This window comes from Dermacentor variabilis, chromosome 11 (genome assembly GCF_050947875.1).
Source record: "Dermacentor variabilis isolate Ectoservices chromosome 11, ASM5094787v1, whole genome shotgun sequence".
Lineage (NCBI taxonomy): Eukaryota > Metazoa > Arthropoda > Arachnida > Ixodida > Ixodidae > Dermacentor > Dermacentor variabilis.
In genome coordinates this window covers 9,949,632-9,970,684 of record NC_134578.1, presented here as the reverse complement: position 1 = coordinate 9,970,684, position 21,053 = coordinate 9,949,632, and the positions used below count along the sequence as shown (strand labels likewise).

General features: G+C 43.4%; 1 protein-coding gene across 1 annotated transcript in view; it reads right to left on the bottom strand.

Moving 5' to 3' along the window:
- Positions 1-20,800, bottom strand: part of LOC142564954 (venom metalloproteinase antarease TserMP_A-like) — a 49,635-nt gene extending 28,835 nt beyond the window's left edge. The window contains exons 1-2 of the mRNA XM_075676168.1: positions 20,647-20,800; positions 7,476-7,648 (exon numbers count right to left, since the gene is read on the bottom strand). Of these exons, the coding sequence (XP_075532283.1) occupies positions 7,476-7,648; positions 20,647-20,743 (270 nt within the window). The 5' untranslated portion in view covers positions 20,744-20,800. The remainder of the gene's footprint in view (positions 1-7,475; positions 7,649-20,646) is intronic.
- Positions 20,801-21,053: the final 253 nt, after the last annotated feature.

Here is a 21,053-nt window from a genome sequence, read left to right as displayed (position 1 = left end):
AATCGAAATCTTAACAAATGTACAGTGCATTTTCACCCCCGTGGCCATAGCACAGACATGAAACATAACTTGCGCAGTGGAGCAGGCGACCTCGCTTAGGTAGCCGTACTTCAGAGGCTGTACTGCGACCATTCGCGCTTTCTGCAGAGTTCCGTGCACGCAAAGAAACAACCTTTTTTCTCCTGATCCTCCATTTGAGCTTTTAATAAACAACGCTTCATAACGTACTATGCAGAGACAGAAAATTGCTGAATTTAAGAAGATTAGGATGTGAACATTGCTTATTATATTATATAGTATACTATTGGATATTCGATTCGATTTGCTTCTTTCACTATTCGGTCTCACAAATCACCATTCGCAAAGCTCTCGAACTCGTGACTTAACCTGCATGTTAACAATAATGCGTAAATAGACTAGTAAACTATCGACAGCTGAACTATATATATATATATATATATATATATATATATATATATATATATATATATATATATATATATATATATATATATAGTTGTGTGTGTGTGTGTGTGTGTGTGTGTGTGTGTGTGTGTGTGTGTGTGCGTGTGTGTGTGTGTGTGTGTGTGTGTGTGTGTGTGTGTGTGTGTGTGTGTGTGTGCGTGTGTGTGTGTGCAGTGCTTTCCTGCGAAGACGCCCGTCTAGTCCTCGCGACAATATTCCGCAGCCTGAGTGCACGTTCTTCACTGTATTCTTGCGCCTCGTCACGGCTGTTGCGCCGGCGGTCTTTGAACACGTGACCGCTTCAGGCTCACGAATAAAAAGCTCTGAACTTATAAAAAGACTTTCAACAATTGATTTAGAGCTCAGAGGTTCACCACTGTATGCGTTCACGTTTGGAAAGTTTCAGAAAGTGGAAAATTTCAAAACAATAATGCTGAGCGGTTTATTTGCAGTAACAATTCCAAAATCTAAAATTCGAATGACTCCCCGAGGGAACCTTCTAAAGGCTCCGACGGCCTTTCTGGACTCCGACTGTCGTGTACATTTAACTTCTCACTGCAGGAGCGGTTTTTCATTATTGATCGCTTCTACTTCAAAAAAACTGTACGTCATCGTGGTCGGCGTGGCCCGACAAGCCTCCCTGCAGCCATTTCTGCCCCATTTGTCTTGCTGGCAGAAAGTGAGTCCTGTAGACATTAGTAAGCCTTCGTTTCACATGGCAGCAATGTTGAGGCGTTATCTCGACAATATTCTTGAAACTGCTTGTCAATATAACTAAGGAAAGCTTAGCTTATGGTTACATGGCAGGAGCCCTGTTATGGTACTGGCGTGGATTAGGGTTGTTTGAGACAGCTGTATACTCTCATCTTCGTTCATGCTACTCGTGCTACAAAACCACTGGAGTACTCATAGACATAAATAAGTGCACCAGTGGGTCAAAACGCTTTATTTTATTTACTCTTGAAAAGTAAACGGCGACATGCCCCTATTGCCCCATACGCTTCAACTTTGCACATATGTAATTCATGACATGTTCACCATGCCCTTTAAAACTTAACGCTCCAGCTGGAACAATTTTCTCAGTGAACTTCCGTCGACATTTTGCGTGGACGTTTCGAGCGCATGATCCCGATAACATCTTGTCGCTAGAACAGCTGTGTTTTAAAATAGGCATCTGTTGCCTTAAAAATGCGTATGTATCTTTCAGCACAAGTGACGTAAAATGTTCGTCACCACTCTCTTGTCACAAACACAATAAGTTAGACCCTCTTAAATGTTTTGAAATTTCTGACCATCTGCCTTACCCTCGCCTATAAGCTCAGAATGCAAAAAAGAACGAGACTTAGTAAAGCACCATGAATATAATACCAAAACGGCAGTTTCTACAGTAACTAAGCTATAGCTAGTGTGACTAACATTGTCCTGTTTTCTAGCGAATGTTCATGAAAAGAAAAATTCTTAATCGAGCATGAAACTACAAAACAAACCTATACAGGTTTCTCAGAAAAACATTTTCGCAGTTAAAAATAATTTGCCTTGGTCCCGGGATCGAATCCAGGACCAGCGCGTTTTCGAGGAGGTTACTACATCATCTGAGCTAACCAGGAGGCCAGCGCATCGCACAGCTAGGCCGCATTGATTGACAACTCGAAGAACAGGGACACTGAATACGACAGGCATATCAGTGCCACGGAAGCCCACAGGGATGTTCATAAAAGAGAAAAGTCTCCACCATCTGTCTGTAGCGCTTAGTTCCCGTTCACAAGCGTTCCTTCACCTTGCGGGCTTCCGCAGAACTAAATCGCCGTATTTGAGTGACTGTTGTCACTTGTATACACGTGACATTACATAAGTTGAAGGCAATACGCATGCATTCGATCTTGTATCACAAATATAAAGTTTACTCGCTCAGGCCCACTGTATCGAAGTAACACCGACGGAAATATCCACTCAGAAACGTATATAGTGATTTGTTGGTCAGTTGTGACTTGAACACAGGAATAGCCGCATAACGGAAAACTATTCTAATCCGATTTCATTTAGCCTCCGGGTCTCAAGTTTACTGAACCACCGGCGGAAGCATCGGGCGGTGACCCACAGCATCGTTTGAACACCGCAGTAAAACATTCATAAGACGTCATTTCTGTGTGCTTTGAAAACAGATATTATTGGCTGCCTTAACAGGTGTTGGGTACATATTTATATACATATGCGTGAAAGAAAGCCCGCAAAATATGAAAAAGTGTCGCTTCACTTTTTAGTGATTTGCCGGCTTACTGTATGGCTTGCAATATCCTTTGTTTAGCACGTATTGAGCAACAGAAAGCTGGATCGGCAAAATTTTCGAGGATAGTCTAAAATGGAATAAAATTTCATTTTCCATCAATAATACAATAGGATGATGTAGGTAACGAGCAGAACATGCACTGAGTATTAACCATAGACACATATTGCACCATCTAGGAATTACAGGCAAGTGAGTAAGACGATAAGATGTTTTCTGCAATCTTTGAAGGCATTTTCCTTTTTCTTTGTTTAAAGTATACTCGCTGGTCTTTTCAATAAAATGTCGCTTGAAATAGCGCTCGTGTCCTTTAGACTTTTTAAATGTGTGGACGTTTGAGCGACATTTTGTCCTTGTGTCTGCACGACTATGAACGTGGCAATATTTAAGCCATTACAGAGTTTTAGGATAGGGGCCTCACACGTTTGGAGCCACTGCGCATGCGCGACACGCAAACTGCGTTTGGGTTTTGCGTCGAGCATGCATTTCGCTGATTGAGGGGCAGCGCCAAAAGTTGCCCCAAAAGATTTGCGTAAACAAACATGGCGACACCCATCGAAACGAAGGCTCTAACCTAGCACCAGACTGGGTTTGATTCGTGGTAACGCGTGAAGTTCGCAAGCTAGGAGAAGTGACTGCCGTTATTGCTTTCTGTCAACTAGGGTGTGTTATGAAGATTGATTCATTAGACGCGGCTGATTCCGAATTCGTTTGCGGATATTATGGATAGTAGGCCTAAGACGGCTTAGCTTGGCTGGTGAAGGCACGTAAAGTTGGTCACTCAAAACTAAGCGCAACTAATTCTTTACTGCTATAAGAATAACCTCCAAACTGTAAATAAATGCGAAAACATGAGTCAATATTACTATTCTTATTATAAAATGGTATATTTTATTTAAATATTCTAATAGCTTTTTTTGATGCCGTAGGGCCTCTGTCAGCGCAATACGCTATCCCCAAACGCAAAGCCCTATTCTAAAGTTCTTCACTTCTGCGGGCCCCAACGCTAACACCCGTAGAGCTCTTTGGGGCCCCTATGCTAAAACTCTGTATTGTTTTGTATCATAGCGGTGCCCTGCCGTACTTGTTGCAAAGAGTAGCGATCTTTAGAACTCCTGAAATCAATAATATAATCAGGATCTATTTGCCCTACTATCTGTAATGAATTGTATTATTCAGGTTTCATTTTGTAGTTGCGCTTGTGCACTTGATGGATAATATAGTTATTGTTTCTGTGGAAGAGGTACTGGATTTCACAAGTGTTGCTCAGCCATGTCTAAGGAGCCAAATAAATTTCGTGATTCGAGAGGTAAGAAGACGCACCTTGCGACCGTGTTTTTCATGTTATTCAAATGATTTCACTTAGTAGAGTCTCAACAGTGATATACCTTGTTTCACCCCACCGGTGTGAAGGGTAAAAGTTTTTAAATTTCAGTTGACATAATAAGGATACTTCTGGCAAAAGAAAATGGTGAGCGAGGGCATCGATTATAGTCTAGCAATCGAGAAAAAATGGCATAAAACATATACATTCTTAAATTTTAGGGTATTCTTCAGTTCTTGCACTTGCCGAATCGCAGTCGGGATGTACCCTTAGTAAAAAAATCATAAACTTGCTTCTATTACTCGCTCACCAAATGCATTGGCGCTCCACTTAACTTCGTCTCACACTTTTTTTCGGAAAATACTCACCTTGAAAACCAGTTCACATTTCCGAGAGCCTGAAGGCTGCATATCTCGGAGCTGCTGCTATTTTCACAATTCCTACTTAGCACTTAGCAAAGACGACAATAACTTTTGCAGCTTGAACATGTTCGACATAATAATCAACTTAAAGCGTTGCAAAGAAGAAAAATTACGAGTACTTCAGTGACATCGCCAGAGCCTCCTGGAAGCTAGTGGAACTGATGGACGGTAGTGCTGGGCACATTTTTTTATTCAATTTTTTCTGCAGCCTCACTTCAAAATAATATACTTAAATAAGCAAGCAATTATTTATAAAACTATATTTATTAAATAGAAGTAAATAAATAAATCGAAGTCTATTGCAGCACGACAATATCAATGTCTTGATTGAAACAAGTGACCGCTCTAGCGTGCGTCCTACTCGTTTTAAACAAAGTGATTAGTGAAACTTGGTGAGATGTTTACTTATATAGTAACTATCAGACCTTTACTGATGTCTGCTGTCGCTAGTACTGCGTCGCAGTAAGGCAAGAGGTGATTATCTCAATTACACATCTTTAAGTAAATGATTTCTGGCTCTTTCTATGAGAATTAGGCGATATGCCAACGAACATAAAGAAGTCGTGATACTGGTGTGCCCTGCGGGTCAGTATTCTGTGCGATTCTTCGTCGTTTATTCTTAATAGTTGCCGTTATTAGCGGCGAGAATTTGGAGCGGCGCCCTCTCGCGAGTGACGTCACGGCCAGGACGCCACTCGCTCCGGCTCGCTCGGCTGCCGCGCGCGCTCGTTTTCTTGGTGCGTGCTTGGGGTATTGGCGGATTGAGCCGTACTTACAGACGGTTATTTCGGATTATTTATGTTGCCATGCGTGGACCGAAGTTTCTTCTTTGAAACCGCGTGAATCATGAAAATTTGCGACTTGGATATCGCAAGCTATGTAGCGCTGAAGGGGTCTACTGGTCTTGCAATGTATATATGCGCCCTATATGTTCATAAATTGTGCTTAAAAAGAACGTCTGTAGTTTCAACACGTCAAGTTATTTATGATGCTCCTCTAAACGCTTAACATTCCCTTATTACTTAAGTATGAGAGACATAGCAATTTACGTGGAAGAAATACCTCGATATTTGGTGTCAACATTATACAACCGTGTTAGAAGGACACTGCCCAGCGAAGCTTTCATCATAATTCTTATCACTCTGGTGAGTTGTTTTAGTCAAATGTTGCAACTGTATTAAGGCCTAAATGGAAGGGATAGGCGCGCATTTTGTGTGAAAAGGTATGGTACTACTTTCGCCGTTCTCTGAAATAGGCACCCAGAAACGCATTGGCTGTTAACACGACAGCGCATCGTACTATATAGTACACACACACACACACACACACACACACACACACACACACACACACACACACACACACACACACACACACAAACACACACACACACACATATATATATATATATATATATATATATATACGTACGTCACGAGCACCATAACAGATATCACATGAAAGAAAATTTCGTGGTTAAGATCGAGAACCATGCAATCATCAGCAAGCGATGAATTGTGTCATAGTGACCCTCACTAGTTTTATCGACGACATGGCACACGCCTCCCGTAATGGAAGCAACCGACTGTCGTTACGGCGAGGCGCGCTTTGTTCGCGAAACCCAGCATTTCGCTACAACTTCAAATTGAAACCATGAAGCAGCTCGTTACTGCTCCAATTACAATGCCCATAGCATACTCGAGGCACTACAGCGCAGCTTAGGCTGCATTGAAATGGAAAATGCAAACACATCCTGCCTCAATATCTCTCAGTCCTTCGTTGTTTCATTACACAGACTGAAAACTATTAGCTTCATCAGTTCATAAAAGAAAACCTCGCGTACCCTCCTCTTAAAGAAGATACCACAAGTCTGACATGAACACTTGACCTTAACTGGCGAACAATGATATCTTGAATATGTGCAACACTACTAATGAATGGGCCTTAGGCTTCCTGCTGCCTGCAGCGAACCGGTCCAAAAGGCATATTTCACTCGAATATTTGGCCACAGCAGCCTGTGTAAGTTCTTCAAACACATTCATCATGTTTGTTTCTCAAGCGAGAAGCACCAGTAAATTGCTCAAGTGAGTTGAACGTGTAGCACTGAAAGGGCATAAATATTGGTACATTCCTTTCTGTGTGCTACAAACAGCTGTAAACCTTAATCAGCTTTGCTTCAAGTTATCGCCACTTAAATTTAACCGTCGAAGAATGGCCTCATTTTGAGAACCAGTTAAAAACGCAAGTGGTGCTGGCCGAATCTAAACTGAAGTGGTAGTTAAGTCCTCATGTTACTGCCGAAGGTTTCTGTAAAGAAATAGAAACATTCGATATTATACCGTGAACTATTCGTTGTGAGAAAACATGTTTTAGCGGGTTGAAATCAAGGTAAATGTTGCAGAAGTCATATATAGTCAGCGTTTATTTGTGGCACGCATATTGCACCATGGTTGGTATGGAATCTTAACTAGATTCTTACGTGCTGTGCTTTTGACTCTACGCTTTTTTTATTCACGTGAGCTACCACTCGAAAGTGTAGATCCGTGCATGAAAAACCGTAATGGCCTGGTCTGTGCTCCCTCGGGTGGCATTACAGCGTTACTTTCGAGAAATATATTGTCGTCTAGGAAATAAGCTCCTTGATTACATTTTCGCGAACGAAGACATCGTAAAATATATATTTCAGTCTCCCGTCATACGTATAAAAGCATTGGGAACGAGAGCGAACAAACGGAAACACTGCAGAAAATGTGCGGACACCGCCCGAACTGCAGCAGACGACAGGCGCGAGTCCGTGCCCTGACGTCACGCGAGCGGCTCTCGCAGCGCCCCTCTAGGTCGCTCTCGGGGCTAATAGGGCCTCCTTACGATGCTTCAGAAACAAGTGCACATCTCGGGAGATCAGGGCAAGTTATCATAATAAATATTTCGCTACAGTAACTTTCATAGTTTACCGACATTCACTACATGTCAAACTCACGAATCGCGTGACCCGGCGTCCGTCTTCTTCCGTCAGCACACGGATTTCACCGGCTGCGACTGACGATTTCCTGAGGTTCAGCGTGAGGTCATCGTGCACTTGAACCACCATCCTCCCGTCGGAAGACCTCTCCTCCAGAAGTCTTGGGTAAACGAGCCTCGCACTTTCCTTACCTGCATGACAAAGCCTGTGGTCAGGGTCTGTTGATAATGATGTGCGAGGTTCGATGGCGCAAGAGCCCATTCTATATAAAGAGCGCCGACCCTCGGTGCGTCCACACTGGGTATATATGTTCTGCAGATATTCAATGCGAAACGAAATTCGCTGCGCCCGCGACATGAATCTTGTATCGTTCAATTTTTGACATTGTGCGAACGAAAATTCCCTTCGCTTGTTTCGCCAGCTGACATAGTCAAAGACGAGACCTGGAAATCTGCGCAGTTTCTCCCGCTTGTCGCGCCAGAACGACTGAATAATCAGCCACGTCTTTCATATTTGATATTCATTGAACCGTGCTCAGCTTTGCCTAAAGCTGTAATCACGCATCGATCACTGATATGTCTCATACTGAGCAGGAGGAGACTGGCATGAGGTGGATCAATTTCGTCTTGGAAAGTCATGCCTGCAATTAATCGGCCCGAGGATTTTCTCCCGACTTACAACAGAATACATTTGCCGCACAGTTAAATGTAAAGTATGTGAATGCAAAGGATATGTCGCTAAGCACTGACGCTGCAAAGTGGCCTGAACAATGCTATTAGACGCAGAGAAAATGAAGTGCCTCTCCTCTGTCAAGTCAACCCACGTCCACTGAGCAGCCAGTCTTAAGACATTCAGTGGCTTGTGACGAGAAACAAGTGCTGCTAAACGTATCTACTCAATGAGAAATGTGACCTTTCTTTAAAAAAAAACTTATGTAAGAGGCAAAATACCTGACTCCCGGAAATGCCTTGCTCCTGCGGGGAGACTTAGGTCCTGTATGGTCAAACGGAGCCGTTCTAAGTTTCAGGACGCCAACGAAAACCCATCAAATGTCGACGAACTCTGGGCAGCCTGATTATTACTGTTTTCCGCCACTATGATCGTGACAAAGCAGTATGATCTTGTGATCTTGTGTTACACGGCCAACATATACGGGTTGTGAAGCTCGACAAGTCCGTATGTGGCGAGCATCTACTGCCATGACTGGAAAGGGCCAGTTTAGACAATGCATCCAGTCAGGTTGTAAGAGAAAAGTGATTTAGGTGAGCATATATGTGAACCGATCCGTTAATAGCAGGTACGCTTTGCACCACGGAAGCTCACTTAGCAGTGGAGTGAGCTTCGACTGACGCGGAAATGGCCTGCGCGTCAGGGGCATCGATCAGTGCCTCCCTTCACTAATAGGGAATTAAAGTACGGGTAGATGCAAGATGAACACTATACTCACGTGTACTTGCATTGACAGTCGTCCGATGAGCCCAAGAAGTAACCTTTGTGGTTTGATAAAGTACTTTGTTACTAAATCAGTGCCTACGCTGCCGGGCTAAATGGTTAGAATTGTTTAAAAGGTGCTCTCAAGAATATCTGCACATGCGTCAAAATATTCAAGAGGGTAAAATGTGTTTTTGCTTATGTATTCGTATGCATGCGCGCGCGCAGGTATGCTTCTCTATTTGAGGTCCATTAAACACTTGATTTACGCTGCCGGGTCGCTTTACACAAATATGAATCGAGAAAGCACAATGTAAAGCACACTGCTTTTATGTCTGAGGGACACGGAGGCACTCAACACGTGACTGTAAAGAATACCAGAGTAGCCACGACACTCCACCACTATCGCGACGACGAAACTAAATCCCGATGTCTAGCCTCATTTGTTAGCATTAATTATTGCACCAGCCGGTTAAATAAAGAGAACCACGTTACCCTCAACTTCGAGTATAGAAGGAACCACAAAGATCATATGCATCCTGTAAAATGTGGGACCACCTACGCTACACCTAAATGTCCTTGAGTATTAGCTTGTGATTCCTACTCCCAACTACAGTAGTGTGAGAATGGTGAAACAGACTTCAGGCTTGCCTGAATCTTTCCAAGTGCCTGGAAGTGTTGCAATATTTCCAGACATGAGACGCTGCCGGGCGTGCCAGTTTGGAGTGAAAAGCTCACTTTTGTGTTTTTTATACTTAGCCTGAGTCAATACTTCGCTTCTCTTTCATGGCAGCAGAATACGAAGTGCGGCAAGCAGTATTTTATGACCACTAGGTGAGGCACACAAGATGTAGGTGCCGATCCTCACTTATTACGAAGCACAAAAGCGAAGGCCAAACTGCACTCTTTACCCGCGCGATTCAGGCAGTCACAGTCAGCAGTTGACCTAAATGTGAAAAAAAAGCTGTTTGCATCTGCTCAAAAGTGATATTTATACAAGTAAATCGCACTGTGCAGCTTGCTCCGTGAAAATATGAGGAAGCTGCAATTCTCCCAGTGAGGTCGCATCTGCCAGCCGTTATTCCTTGACAATTAAAAGCCGCTGTCAACGTGCAAGTTATCCTCGAGTCAAAAATGACACAAAAACCTAGCATTTATACAAAACTTGTTTCGTTATAATGGCAGAACATCGTTCAGCTGAAGCTGCTGCCGTCGCGCACTTTAAGCTGATTGCAATTTTTAAAATTTTTCTTTCCTTTTAATAGGATTGTTGCCCATATAACAATCTCAACTAATATAGGCTTGTGGTGGAGTTCCCTTTGTTCTGTTCAGTCAAGTATGGATTCTTACTAACTTGCACAAAGTTCAGTTCTTGTTCTGTCACTTGAAGGTTGGTAACAACCAACGTTCTACACAAATGGGCTTGCATCATGTTTTGATAGCCAGACCTAGAATTTGACATGCGATATCTGCTTCGCTTAAAATCTCAGTTTTGGCTACTATACACAAACGCTTTCGCTGAAATTAACGCTTATTTGATTCAGAAAACAGACCATGTGTTGCCAGCGACATGGCTACTGAAAGTTTCTCAATGCGATGTGCCGCAGTAGCAGTGCAGTTTATAGAGTACACTGCCATTCTGCTTCAAACAATGAGCAATCTTTTGAGGACCACAGCATGCATTTATCATGACAAGGCGCTGGCCACTACCGTCAATGTGCTTTCTGACGGCAAACCAATCACAGATGCACCCGTCTGGCGCCTAATGAATGGAGAGAGCATACTGAATATCCACTGTGATTAGTTGTTTATTCTGGAGCTCTACTTAGATGAGCGTGCTTTCCATTCGAGAGGGCTTAAACAAATTTGTTATTTCATATTTGTGTTAATCTTCATGATTTGCGATATATCGCCTTCGCCGACATTTTACGCGTCTTGGCTTATTCGCTCCTGGTCAGCCGAGCTAATGCTTCAATCCATCTAAAAAACATATATTTTTTTCTTGCATTATTTACTTTGCTGAGGTGTTCGAGTGGGATGATCTATGATGTTATGCAGTATTCCGAGCTAATAACGGCTTAGCAAAGGAGGAATGTGTTGAGCAGAAGCTTATTTATTATTACTAATAAATTTCATTGGGCATAGACAATCGAAGCATTCTCCCACCCTATGGGGCTTATCTTGTTCCCAAACAATTATCGCCATCAACCTTGTGCCCTGTTCTTTTATTTAGCGCCCTGCCCACGCTACTTTTCTGCCAAATCGCTATGTCACATCTACAAGCGCATGACTTAAGGGGCCCGAAAGTTCCCAGATAGGAAATTCACGCAATTTAGGTGCACATTATTATTCGTGAGGCAAGATAAGCACCTAAGGCTGAACATTTTTCAGAGTGCAGCTAAATACGCGTGTGAAATTTCGCAGTTCCTAAATCAGCAGTGAGTGAAGAAGAGAAGCCTCTGCCCAGTGCCAGTGTTTTTTGCAATGGAGCATGTCTGCGCCCGGACCGAGGCGAGCCTCCTTGTCTAAACGTTAGTTTCAAGCTGAGGCTTTTCATTAGCTCACTGATCATCAATTCAAATTTTCTTCATCATGGCACTCTCATTTGTACTTAATGTAATTCTTAATGTCAAATGCCATTAGGTGTAAGGCTATGCTATATGAAACAAACATATATAATTTGCATAAGGCCACGGAGACCTTTTGTCATAAGAGTGACTACACAAAATCTTTTCAGTGCAACTGCAATGCCTTTTTATACATGTTACTTATTATTCAATATATTTGGAACGTTGTGACAAGTTTCCCGTATGAAAATTGTATACCTTGATAATATAAAAGTAAATAAAATAAGCAATTTTAAAACGTCATATATGATATAATTAAAGTATATCATTTAAAAAAATAAGGATGGTACCATTCTTGATTATTATCTGTGTAATGGGAAGCATTTCTCAGAGGTAAAGAAGGTATAGAATCACCCGTCGTGTTTGATTATAGGCTATAGTGTTGAGCTGCACGAGGTCGCAGGATTGAATCGCGGCCAGGCGGCTGCATTTCTGTGGGGGCGAAATTCGAAAGAACCCTACGTGGTACAAATCATTCCGGAGTCTCGCACTGCGGCGTGCCTCATAATCAGGTCGCGATTTTCGAATGCAAAACCCCATAATTTAAGGTATAGAATGACGACGATGGTGTAATGATGTCTGCGTGACGAACGAGTGATGATGAAACTGAAGTGACGACAATGGTATTACTACGATAGGGTGGCGACAGTGGCGTGACAACAACGCGGGGACGATGCAGAATTGATGCCGATGGGATGACGGCGGTAGTCTGAATACGTCACAATAGTATAACATCACAAAAGGTACGTTGCAATAGTATAACGACATGGACGGCGCGTCAGTGATGTCATGACGACAAAGGGGAACCACGACGGCGTGATGACAAAACTTTCTCGACAATCGCTTGATGACAGCGCAATCGTGACGACAAAGTTACCTGTGATAGAACGACTCCAACGCCACGACGGCGAGATTGTGATGGCGCAAGGTCGAAAATTGCATGTAGACGATGGAATGGTGACGAGGGTGTAACGACACCTGCTCGAAGACGGCGTCGTGTCGGCGATGTGACAACTCAGGGGCAGGAAGGGGATAAAACGATGGAAAGATGACGACCGCGTGACAACGACGGTGCGTTGCTGTAGGAGCTTCACGCCTGCACTCACATGCATCGCCTCCCACCGTGGACCGCGTTAATTCGCACTGTAAACTGTGTTTGTTGGTGCCGTGTCCAGCGGCTTTTCGAGCTGCACGATCTTTGGAATCGGCCCACATTTTTCGGAGACAAAATTGGCGCATCCTTGCACGGGACCGTGATCTTACGTTGACTCTAAATGGCCAAAGAAATGCCTCTCATTTAATAAATATATTAATGAAGCGACAGTTATTCAGACATTGTCGTGAAAATGTTGATGGCGAGGCGAAAGGTCATGACAGGACGCAGTTTGTAAACGCTAATAACTGTAATTCTCGGTTTTCTAACGTACCAGCAGGTGTTCCTCAAGGGTCAGTCCTGGGTCCACTTCTCTTTCTAATCTATATTAACGATCTTCCGAACTGCGTTCTTTCCTCTTCCATAAAGCTTTTCGCGGATGACTGTGTTCTTTACCGTAAAATTACTAATCCTTCAGATTCCCAAGAGCTGCAGGACGACCTTAACCGCGCAATTGAGTGGTGTTCTAATTGGTGCATGCAACTAAATTCAAATAAATGCAAGGCCATGCGTATATCTCGTAACACTGCCACACACACCTACTTTATTAATGGTGCACCTGTGACGTCAGTTAGCTCTTACAAGTATCTCGGCCTTCACATATCAAATAACCTTTCTTGGCACTCGCATATTGACTATGTTACTAAAAACGCTAATAGCATGCTTGGTTACTTACGCCGTAATTTTAGCTCTGCCCCTTCTTCCCTGAAGCTAACTCTTTATAAAACGTTAGTTCGCTCCAAATTGGAGTATGCTTCAGCCATTTGTGATCCGACTCAGTCTTCATTAGTTTCTACTCTTGAAAGTATTCAAAACCGCAGTGCACGCTTTGTATTATCTAATTATTCTCGCTATGCAAGTATTTCTTCAATGAAACGAACTCTTAACTTACCTGATCTTTCGTCACGCCGCAAATCTTCCCGTCTCTCCCTTTTTCACAAAGTTTTTCACTTGAACCCCCTTTTAACAGAGACCCTTCTTGCCCCTCCGTCTTATATTTCTGCCCGCACTGACCACAGCCTTAAAATCGGGGTGCCATTGTGCCGTACTAACCGGTACAGTGACTCATTCATCCCCAGGACAAGCACGGACTGGAATCGCCTTCCCGCCTCAATCGCACTCATCACCGACCCTACTAACTTCAAGACCGCTGTTCAGAATGCCTTTTGTTAGTATTTTTTGTTAATACTTTTTTTGTATTTTTTACTGCATTACTTCTTGTTTTGACTCCACTCCTTTCTGTAACGCCTTCGGGCCTTGAAAGTACGTGAAATAAATAAATAAATAAATAAATTGTCATCTAGCATTGCGGCCAGCATGAGAGGTTGAAAGTGGAAAAGGTTTCATTATTATTTAAAGAGAAATGAATAGTAGCGTTTTTTTTAGTATTTACCTCTTTTGCTATTGTTTGATACGGCTCGCTGGCGGACAGAACGCATTAGATTTTTTTACTGTCTTCGAGAGGGTGCCCAGATTCCATTCCGCACTGAATTCAATTTTCAAGACATTTAGCGTGACCTAAAATTATCCAACTAAGTATATTAAACAAACATCACTCAATAAAAATGTAATTGAAAGGTTGCTGTTTGGCATAAGTATTACCACACATCAGTTGATTCTTACCAGACACAGGAGAATAATGTTTAACTTCCCCACAATAAGGTTCATTGTTTATCTGACATTCACCTAGCAAGACCGCACTGATCGTCGAGTACTTGTTAATACTGTCGACAGTCATATACGCCCCGTAAAACTGACGACATATGGATCTTAATTAGGGTGTTGTTCAATAGGTTTCGCCCTTCATCAAGTAACAAAGGCCGCGATGAAACTGTCAGATCATTCGCGAAGAAACATTCGTCGAACCCAGAGCATTCGGCCCCTACCGGACTCTGACCGGTCTCCTGGATTTTAAAAGAGTAGCGACAGGCATTTTGTTCCAGAGACTTCGTCACACGTGTATCGCGTGTAAAATCATTACAGCGGTCAAGTATAAAGTGTAGGAAAAAAGATATTTTAATTCTATACTTAAGTTCGTCTCAAGATGCCAGACCTTACGTCACAGATTTTATCGTCACGCCATAAGGTGAGATAATGGGACGTTGCTAATAAAAGCTTAAACAAGTCTGCTGCACTTGGGTCTTCCGGCTGGGGAAAGCACAGTGACTTGTGCAACAGAGCGGGCGAATGTGTCAGGATGGCATGACCCATCCAGCTTCTGGGTTCCGAAACCGAGGTTCCATGATTCGTAAAAATCAGTATTATAGCAAATGTCTAGGGCACTCTGACGGTAGACAATATTTTTTCTTGAGTTTATAACTTTTGACAATCGCTTAATGCAATAAGAAATGGCAAGTAGAAAATATCATGTCCTCTCTCCTCAAGACACTGCACAAGTGCAAAAAAAAAGAAGAAAAGAAATGAAAATGGGATAGATGGAGGGCACAACGCATGTGCTTCACTTGCAGTATGTAGTAACGAAAAATGCGATATTTCTACCATTTTAATGTATTATGTTCTACATATGACAATGCAGCGACTGCCTGTCCCATTATGGCCTCTTCTGGAACCGAGCATGCGCAGACGGCAATCATGGCCAAGAAAATCTGTAATCTCTACAAAAATGACATATAGTCTAAGTGAAATTACTTTAGCCACTGAGTCAGCATGCTCGTTGGTTATGAAGTACGTGTAGCCACTAAATACGCAAACCTTTGCCGTCTGGTGGAAATCGTGGAGGAAAAAGTGAGAACAGAAATTGCACGAGTGTAATAAACGGCAAAATGCTCTATGGCGTTAGTTTACATCATCTTTTTTTTACAGCGCATGTTCATGCAGCGCCTATATATATATATATATATATATATGAGCCATTTGCACGAATGTCAGGTCAGTATGGCATCGAGCAGCAAGGAGAACTTTTTTTTGTCTCGTTTGATTTTTTAGCGTAAAATGAAGGCGCAGAAATCGCTTCAAGCTTTCCTGTGTTTGTCCACTAGTTTCTTGTGCGTTCTTGTTGGCGGGCATGAATGCTTTGACCCGTCTTGCCAACAAGGCCGACCGTGTATAGTTGCGCCCTTTATACACAAGACGGGATGGTACAAGAGGACGGCCTTCACAAGTTGGCGGCCTCATTCAGTAAGAATAAACACCGTTTAACCTTTATTGACTAATCTTAATCCTTTAGTGGGAAAAAGAAGGAGATTAATGAGTGGCCCTCATAGCATGATAGACTGACAACGTCGTCTTGTTCCCACCGAGGTGTCACGTGATCCTTGATAGTATATAGCTGCGTCAATTTGCGGACAGATGTTGCCAACATGGCCTATACTGGTTCACCTCCTATGAGAAATGGAGAAGTGGCGACGTGCCTGGCAATTATATTACTTGTGTGGAAACCAAATCACGAGGAATCGTTGACAACTTCAGTGCCACTTGTTTCTTCAAAACAAGCAAGGTTCTGGCGTTGTCCTGCAAAATAAAAGTTGACTCGCCAACCGGTTATGTTTTTGTTATTTATCGAAACGAATGCCGTGATGTATGTTGTATGCGTGATACCAAAGAATGTATACACCTTTCGCTTCAATAACTGAAGTAGTTTTTTCTGTGAGGACGCCGCCGCAAAAATCCCTACCAACCAGAAATTAACCGCTTCGCTGTAAAACATTACAGGACACCTAAGCACATCTTATGAGGTGTGAACGCGAAATCATTAATGTCAAATTCAATGCCACTGAGCGGTCCTTCATGTTACGAGCTCCTCGACAACTAGCGAGCGCTTTTAGACGCTTGGCCAACATATCCTAGATAGCACAAGACCGGCGCACTTCGATCTCAGATGTCATACTGCCTTGCCCCACTACCCCAGAGTCTAATGGAGACGCTCTTGAGTGAGGTGTCGTGATTTTGACGTCATCGCTTTCGTCATGCTGGGCTTTACAATGAAAATTCCAGTCCATGAAGCACGACGTCATAAAGCAAAAAGCACAGGCCTGCTATCTAGGAGGCCCTAGTTTAGCCCAGTGAATAAGGCACTCTGCTTCTGAGCGTGGGGTCTTAGGTTTGAAATTGACTATCGCCAACCTTTTTCCTTTCGAGTTTATTCTGTTTTTTATACATACATTATTTCTTATAGTGATCACCGAGGTGCAGTTAGAACGCAGGCAAGAGCTTGCGCGAACAAGGAAGCCGCGAATGACACAAGCAACAGCTTGCGTGCTGTCGTGGCTGCAGGCATACCCTTTCGTCTGCGTTGCTTCATAGAGGCGTGCGCGTGATGTGGCAATGCAGCCAATGGGAATTTAGGTGCCGTTTTTCGCTTGTCTAGACAACAGGTGCCGGCTTATTCACTTAGCGGACCATTTAATGGTTTCCCATCATAAATTCATCGACGAAGCGAAATTTGAGCGCAGCTGTATATGTGTTTTCATCTCCCGATTTATTGGCTGGCGCGGACAGTGCTGTGCGGCACGTTGAAAATGGAACGAAGTGCGGCGAGACTGCCTCACTAATCTGCAGATCGCCAGAACCAGCGCGTAGGTGATGCGTGGACGCGATTCTCACCCGCCACCGCCAAGAGACCTCCCTGACGACGCGCGCTACTCTAGTGCCATCTCGTAGCCATCGTCGCCGCCCTACGCTTTTCTTCTCACGCTTTCACCATATCCTCCTTCGCTTTCCGCTTTATGGTTCTGCTGCACCCTCCTCTCCACTTTCCTCCCCGAATCTTTCATGGCCCGCTGCGCTCCGCGTTCGCTTTCATCTTTCACTGGGCTCGTTCGCACGGTTACGCCACCGGCGGCGCCGACACCGACGCTCGCCGCAGGAACAGGCGCGCCTAAGAGCTGCGCTCTATAAAGAAAAGAAAGAAAAGGAAGTGCAACTAACGATGTAATGTAGAGCTTAGCCCGTGGCGACTCGTACCCAGCATGAGTATGATGAGGCACACATGAAGCTTTGGAAAACAATACACTTTGCATTTCTGATGGCCGCAAAAAAACCTTTTCCCCTTGATGGATAGCTGGAATGCGTGATCGCATTGCAAAAAATGCTCTTACTCTGCCGCTAAGTCTGAACCACACTTAACGCGAATCCGATGTATGATCGGCTCCCCGGCATAACGTCTATTTACGCACCCCCTCCCTACCCCGACTACCACGCTACTCGTGGATAAAATAAGGTTCAGGTGGTGTTATCTTTGAGTGAGTTTAAAATGACATGCAATTCAGCTTTATAACTACATCACCTACGTGGCGCGTTTACAAGTTTACGCTACAATTGCGTTCTACGTGGGTTCTACCTGCGCCGAGCACCTTCACACCTCCACTGGTTTCATCATTAACGTTTCGTTGTTTCGAGGGCGCTTTACGTCCAGTGGGCAGATACATTTGTGTGCTCGCGAACCATTCGAAACTCTTCGACCTTCTTGGGGAACCCTTGGAAACCAAAATGAAGACGCATCTGCATTTCAAGCACTGTTGTAGCCATTGTTGTCAACGTTCATGTGTCTTTGGCCCTCTGTCTGATGTTGTTTCATTAACCAGTGAAGTAACACGAGCACAAAAGATCGACGTGCCCCACACGGCTTTGTTACCAACGGCGCTATTTTGAAAAGTTGATGATGGCCAGCTAGAGCTCCGTGCATATCGTAAGGCCAACCAGTGATAGTTACATGTAATGTAACAATAATAAAATGAACAATCTAACTTTTCGCGTCTATATACTGAAATTCTGCTTCCGTGAGACATGCTGATTAAAAAGAGATCACACGTAAGGAAGCAATGAGACTACTTATTAAACGAACACCATGAGAATAACTAAACCCAGTTCAGTTCCTCAAGTTGTTTATGTTTTCTTTGATGCTGTCATTCATCCTTTCATCTCCAACAGCAATAAACAGGATATACAAGGGCTCTCTTCCGTTGGCACACAAATGGTGCGCCCCAATTGTTTGTCACATTTATTGCAGTCACGTGATGTTCACCCGTTGTCTTAGCTGCTGTGTGCACCTCGGCTTTCTTTCCTCGCAACGACTGCCGTCGTCGACCACAATTGCTCATTAGGATCGAGAAGACGCTACGAACTACGGAGCATCACACTTTGGTGCGAATCCTCTTGAGAAGACTGCCTCAATGGCTCACTCAGATAACGTCTAGTCTTACCAGGTGAATTATCAACATGGTTGATACATGCTGTGTGCATTTTGTCTTGTAAAACCTTGTCAGATATGATAAAAATATCCTGAAAGTGCCATGTTGCTTTGAGCGTCATCTTGATCTTGTCACTCAGTGTTACCGAGAAGACGCTAAGCCGTTAGTGCGAACGCTTATCGTTAATGGTAAGCCGTACACCACCAGCTGCGTCACTAAGGTCAGCAGCACTTGGGGCAGTAGCCTGGTGCCTTATCGCTTATTTGACAAATAATTACACACCCCTTTCACTACCCAGCCTTACTCTCCTGAGTGCTGCACCCAGGGCGGTCCGGCCGACCTACCTCCTCCCCTCCCCATCACTATCTTCCAGTGGCGCCATCGTAAATGACTCAGCAGTGCGATCAACTAAATGGAAATCGTTTAAGCTCATAAATAAATGAACGGATCAATGAGTCCGTCAGTCAGTCCGGCTATCCACCTACCTTCATATATTTGCAAATAGTATATATACATCAATCTGCCTAATTTATTCATTGTAGTAAGGCAGGCAAGAAAAAATAAATAAAAGAATGAAAACAGATTGGACGGTCTCAAGGGCCCCAGAGTACTGGAAGAATGCGAACATTATACTAATCCACAAAAAGGGACACTATAAAGAATTGAAAAATTGTAGGTCAATTAGCTTACTTCCAGTATTATATAACATATTCACCAAAATAATCTCCAATCGTATGAAAAGGAAACTTACAGAAGAATAAATATGGATTGGAGCGCATACGGCCGCCATTGTCGGTTCCTGACTGCAAGCTTACCATTATGATTAAAAAGAAAGCTGTACAATCAATACATTCTACCGGCGCTAACATATGGGGCAGAAACTTGGAGACTCACAAGAACGCTCTAGAACAAGTTAAGGACCACGCAAAGAGCGATGGAACGAGGAATGCTAGGCATAACGCTAAGAGACAGAAAGGGAGCGGTTTGGATCAGACAGCAAACGGGTATAGCCGATATTCTAACTGACATTAAGAGAAAAAAATGGAGCTGGGCGGGTCATGAATGTGTAGGATGGATAACCGGTGGACAATTAGACTTACAGAATGGGTGCCTAGAGAAGCGCAGTCGAGGACGGCAGAAGACTAGGTGATGTGACGAAATTAAGAAATTTGCAGGAGCTAGTTGGAATTAGTTGGCGCAGGACAAGGGTAACTGGAGATCGCAGGGAGAAGTTTTCGTCCTGCAGTGGGCACAAAATAGGCTTATGATGGTGGTGATGATGACGATGATGATGATGAAGATGATGATGAAGAAGAAGAAGAAGAAGAAGAAGAAGGAGGAGGAGGAAGAGGAGGATAATCACAGGCTTCCCCGTCACTGTGGGTATGTGCCACGGCCACTCAGGACAACAACAACAACAACAACAACTACCCTTGTCGAGTGCGAAAGAGATTTGCTTGCAAATGCTTAGGTGTGAGCACTTGCATGAATAGGTTTGCTTTTTTTCCATTGTGTTGTGTTCTTGTGAAAAAGATTTTCAGTGTTAGCCGACGCTTATCCTGTCTGAACTCTATTTTGCGTTTATGTCCTTTTAATGCTGCAGGCAATGCGAATGACACCATTTTCGCTGGTGTTGTTTACCTTTGCTGTACTAATGCACGCACACGTTAATTTTTCTTTTTGTATTCCTAAGCACTGATTTCTTAATGTAACTAAAATATGCCTTATAGATGAAGCCTATTTAAGTTGCCACTATTCAGCACCAGTATAGCGATTTCCATAGAGCAAGAACCATTTCTCAGCAATAGTGAATAAAGAGACCAGCTTACCTTCCACGTAGAGTATCACGGCAGCCACGAAATAGACAAAGCGCTGGATGTTCCAATTCGCCGACCAATAAAAAGTTCTCATGGTTCTCTTTATCATCTGATGAATAAGAGTTTGAACTGCAGACTCTTCTAACCGGCCCGCAACAGATTATTTATATCCACAAGCGGCAAGCTTGATGGCGTGTCATTTGAGGGAGAGGTGTTTTTACCGATGTGTCAGCTTATGTTAAGACACGAAAGGTTGATCCTCGTGCGTCACCATTTCCGCAAACGTGAGTGCGCAGAGCACAACCTTTATCAAGCGCAGATTTAGTTATCACAGTTCAGATACCTTTTCGTCTATTTTCAGGTCGCGGATAAAATAAATGCGTCAAGAAGAAAAGTAATATCATGTGGCCAGGGGTGGC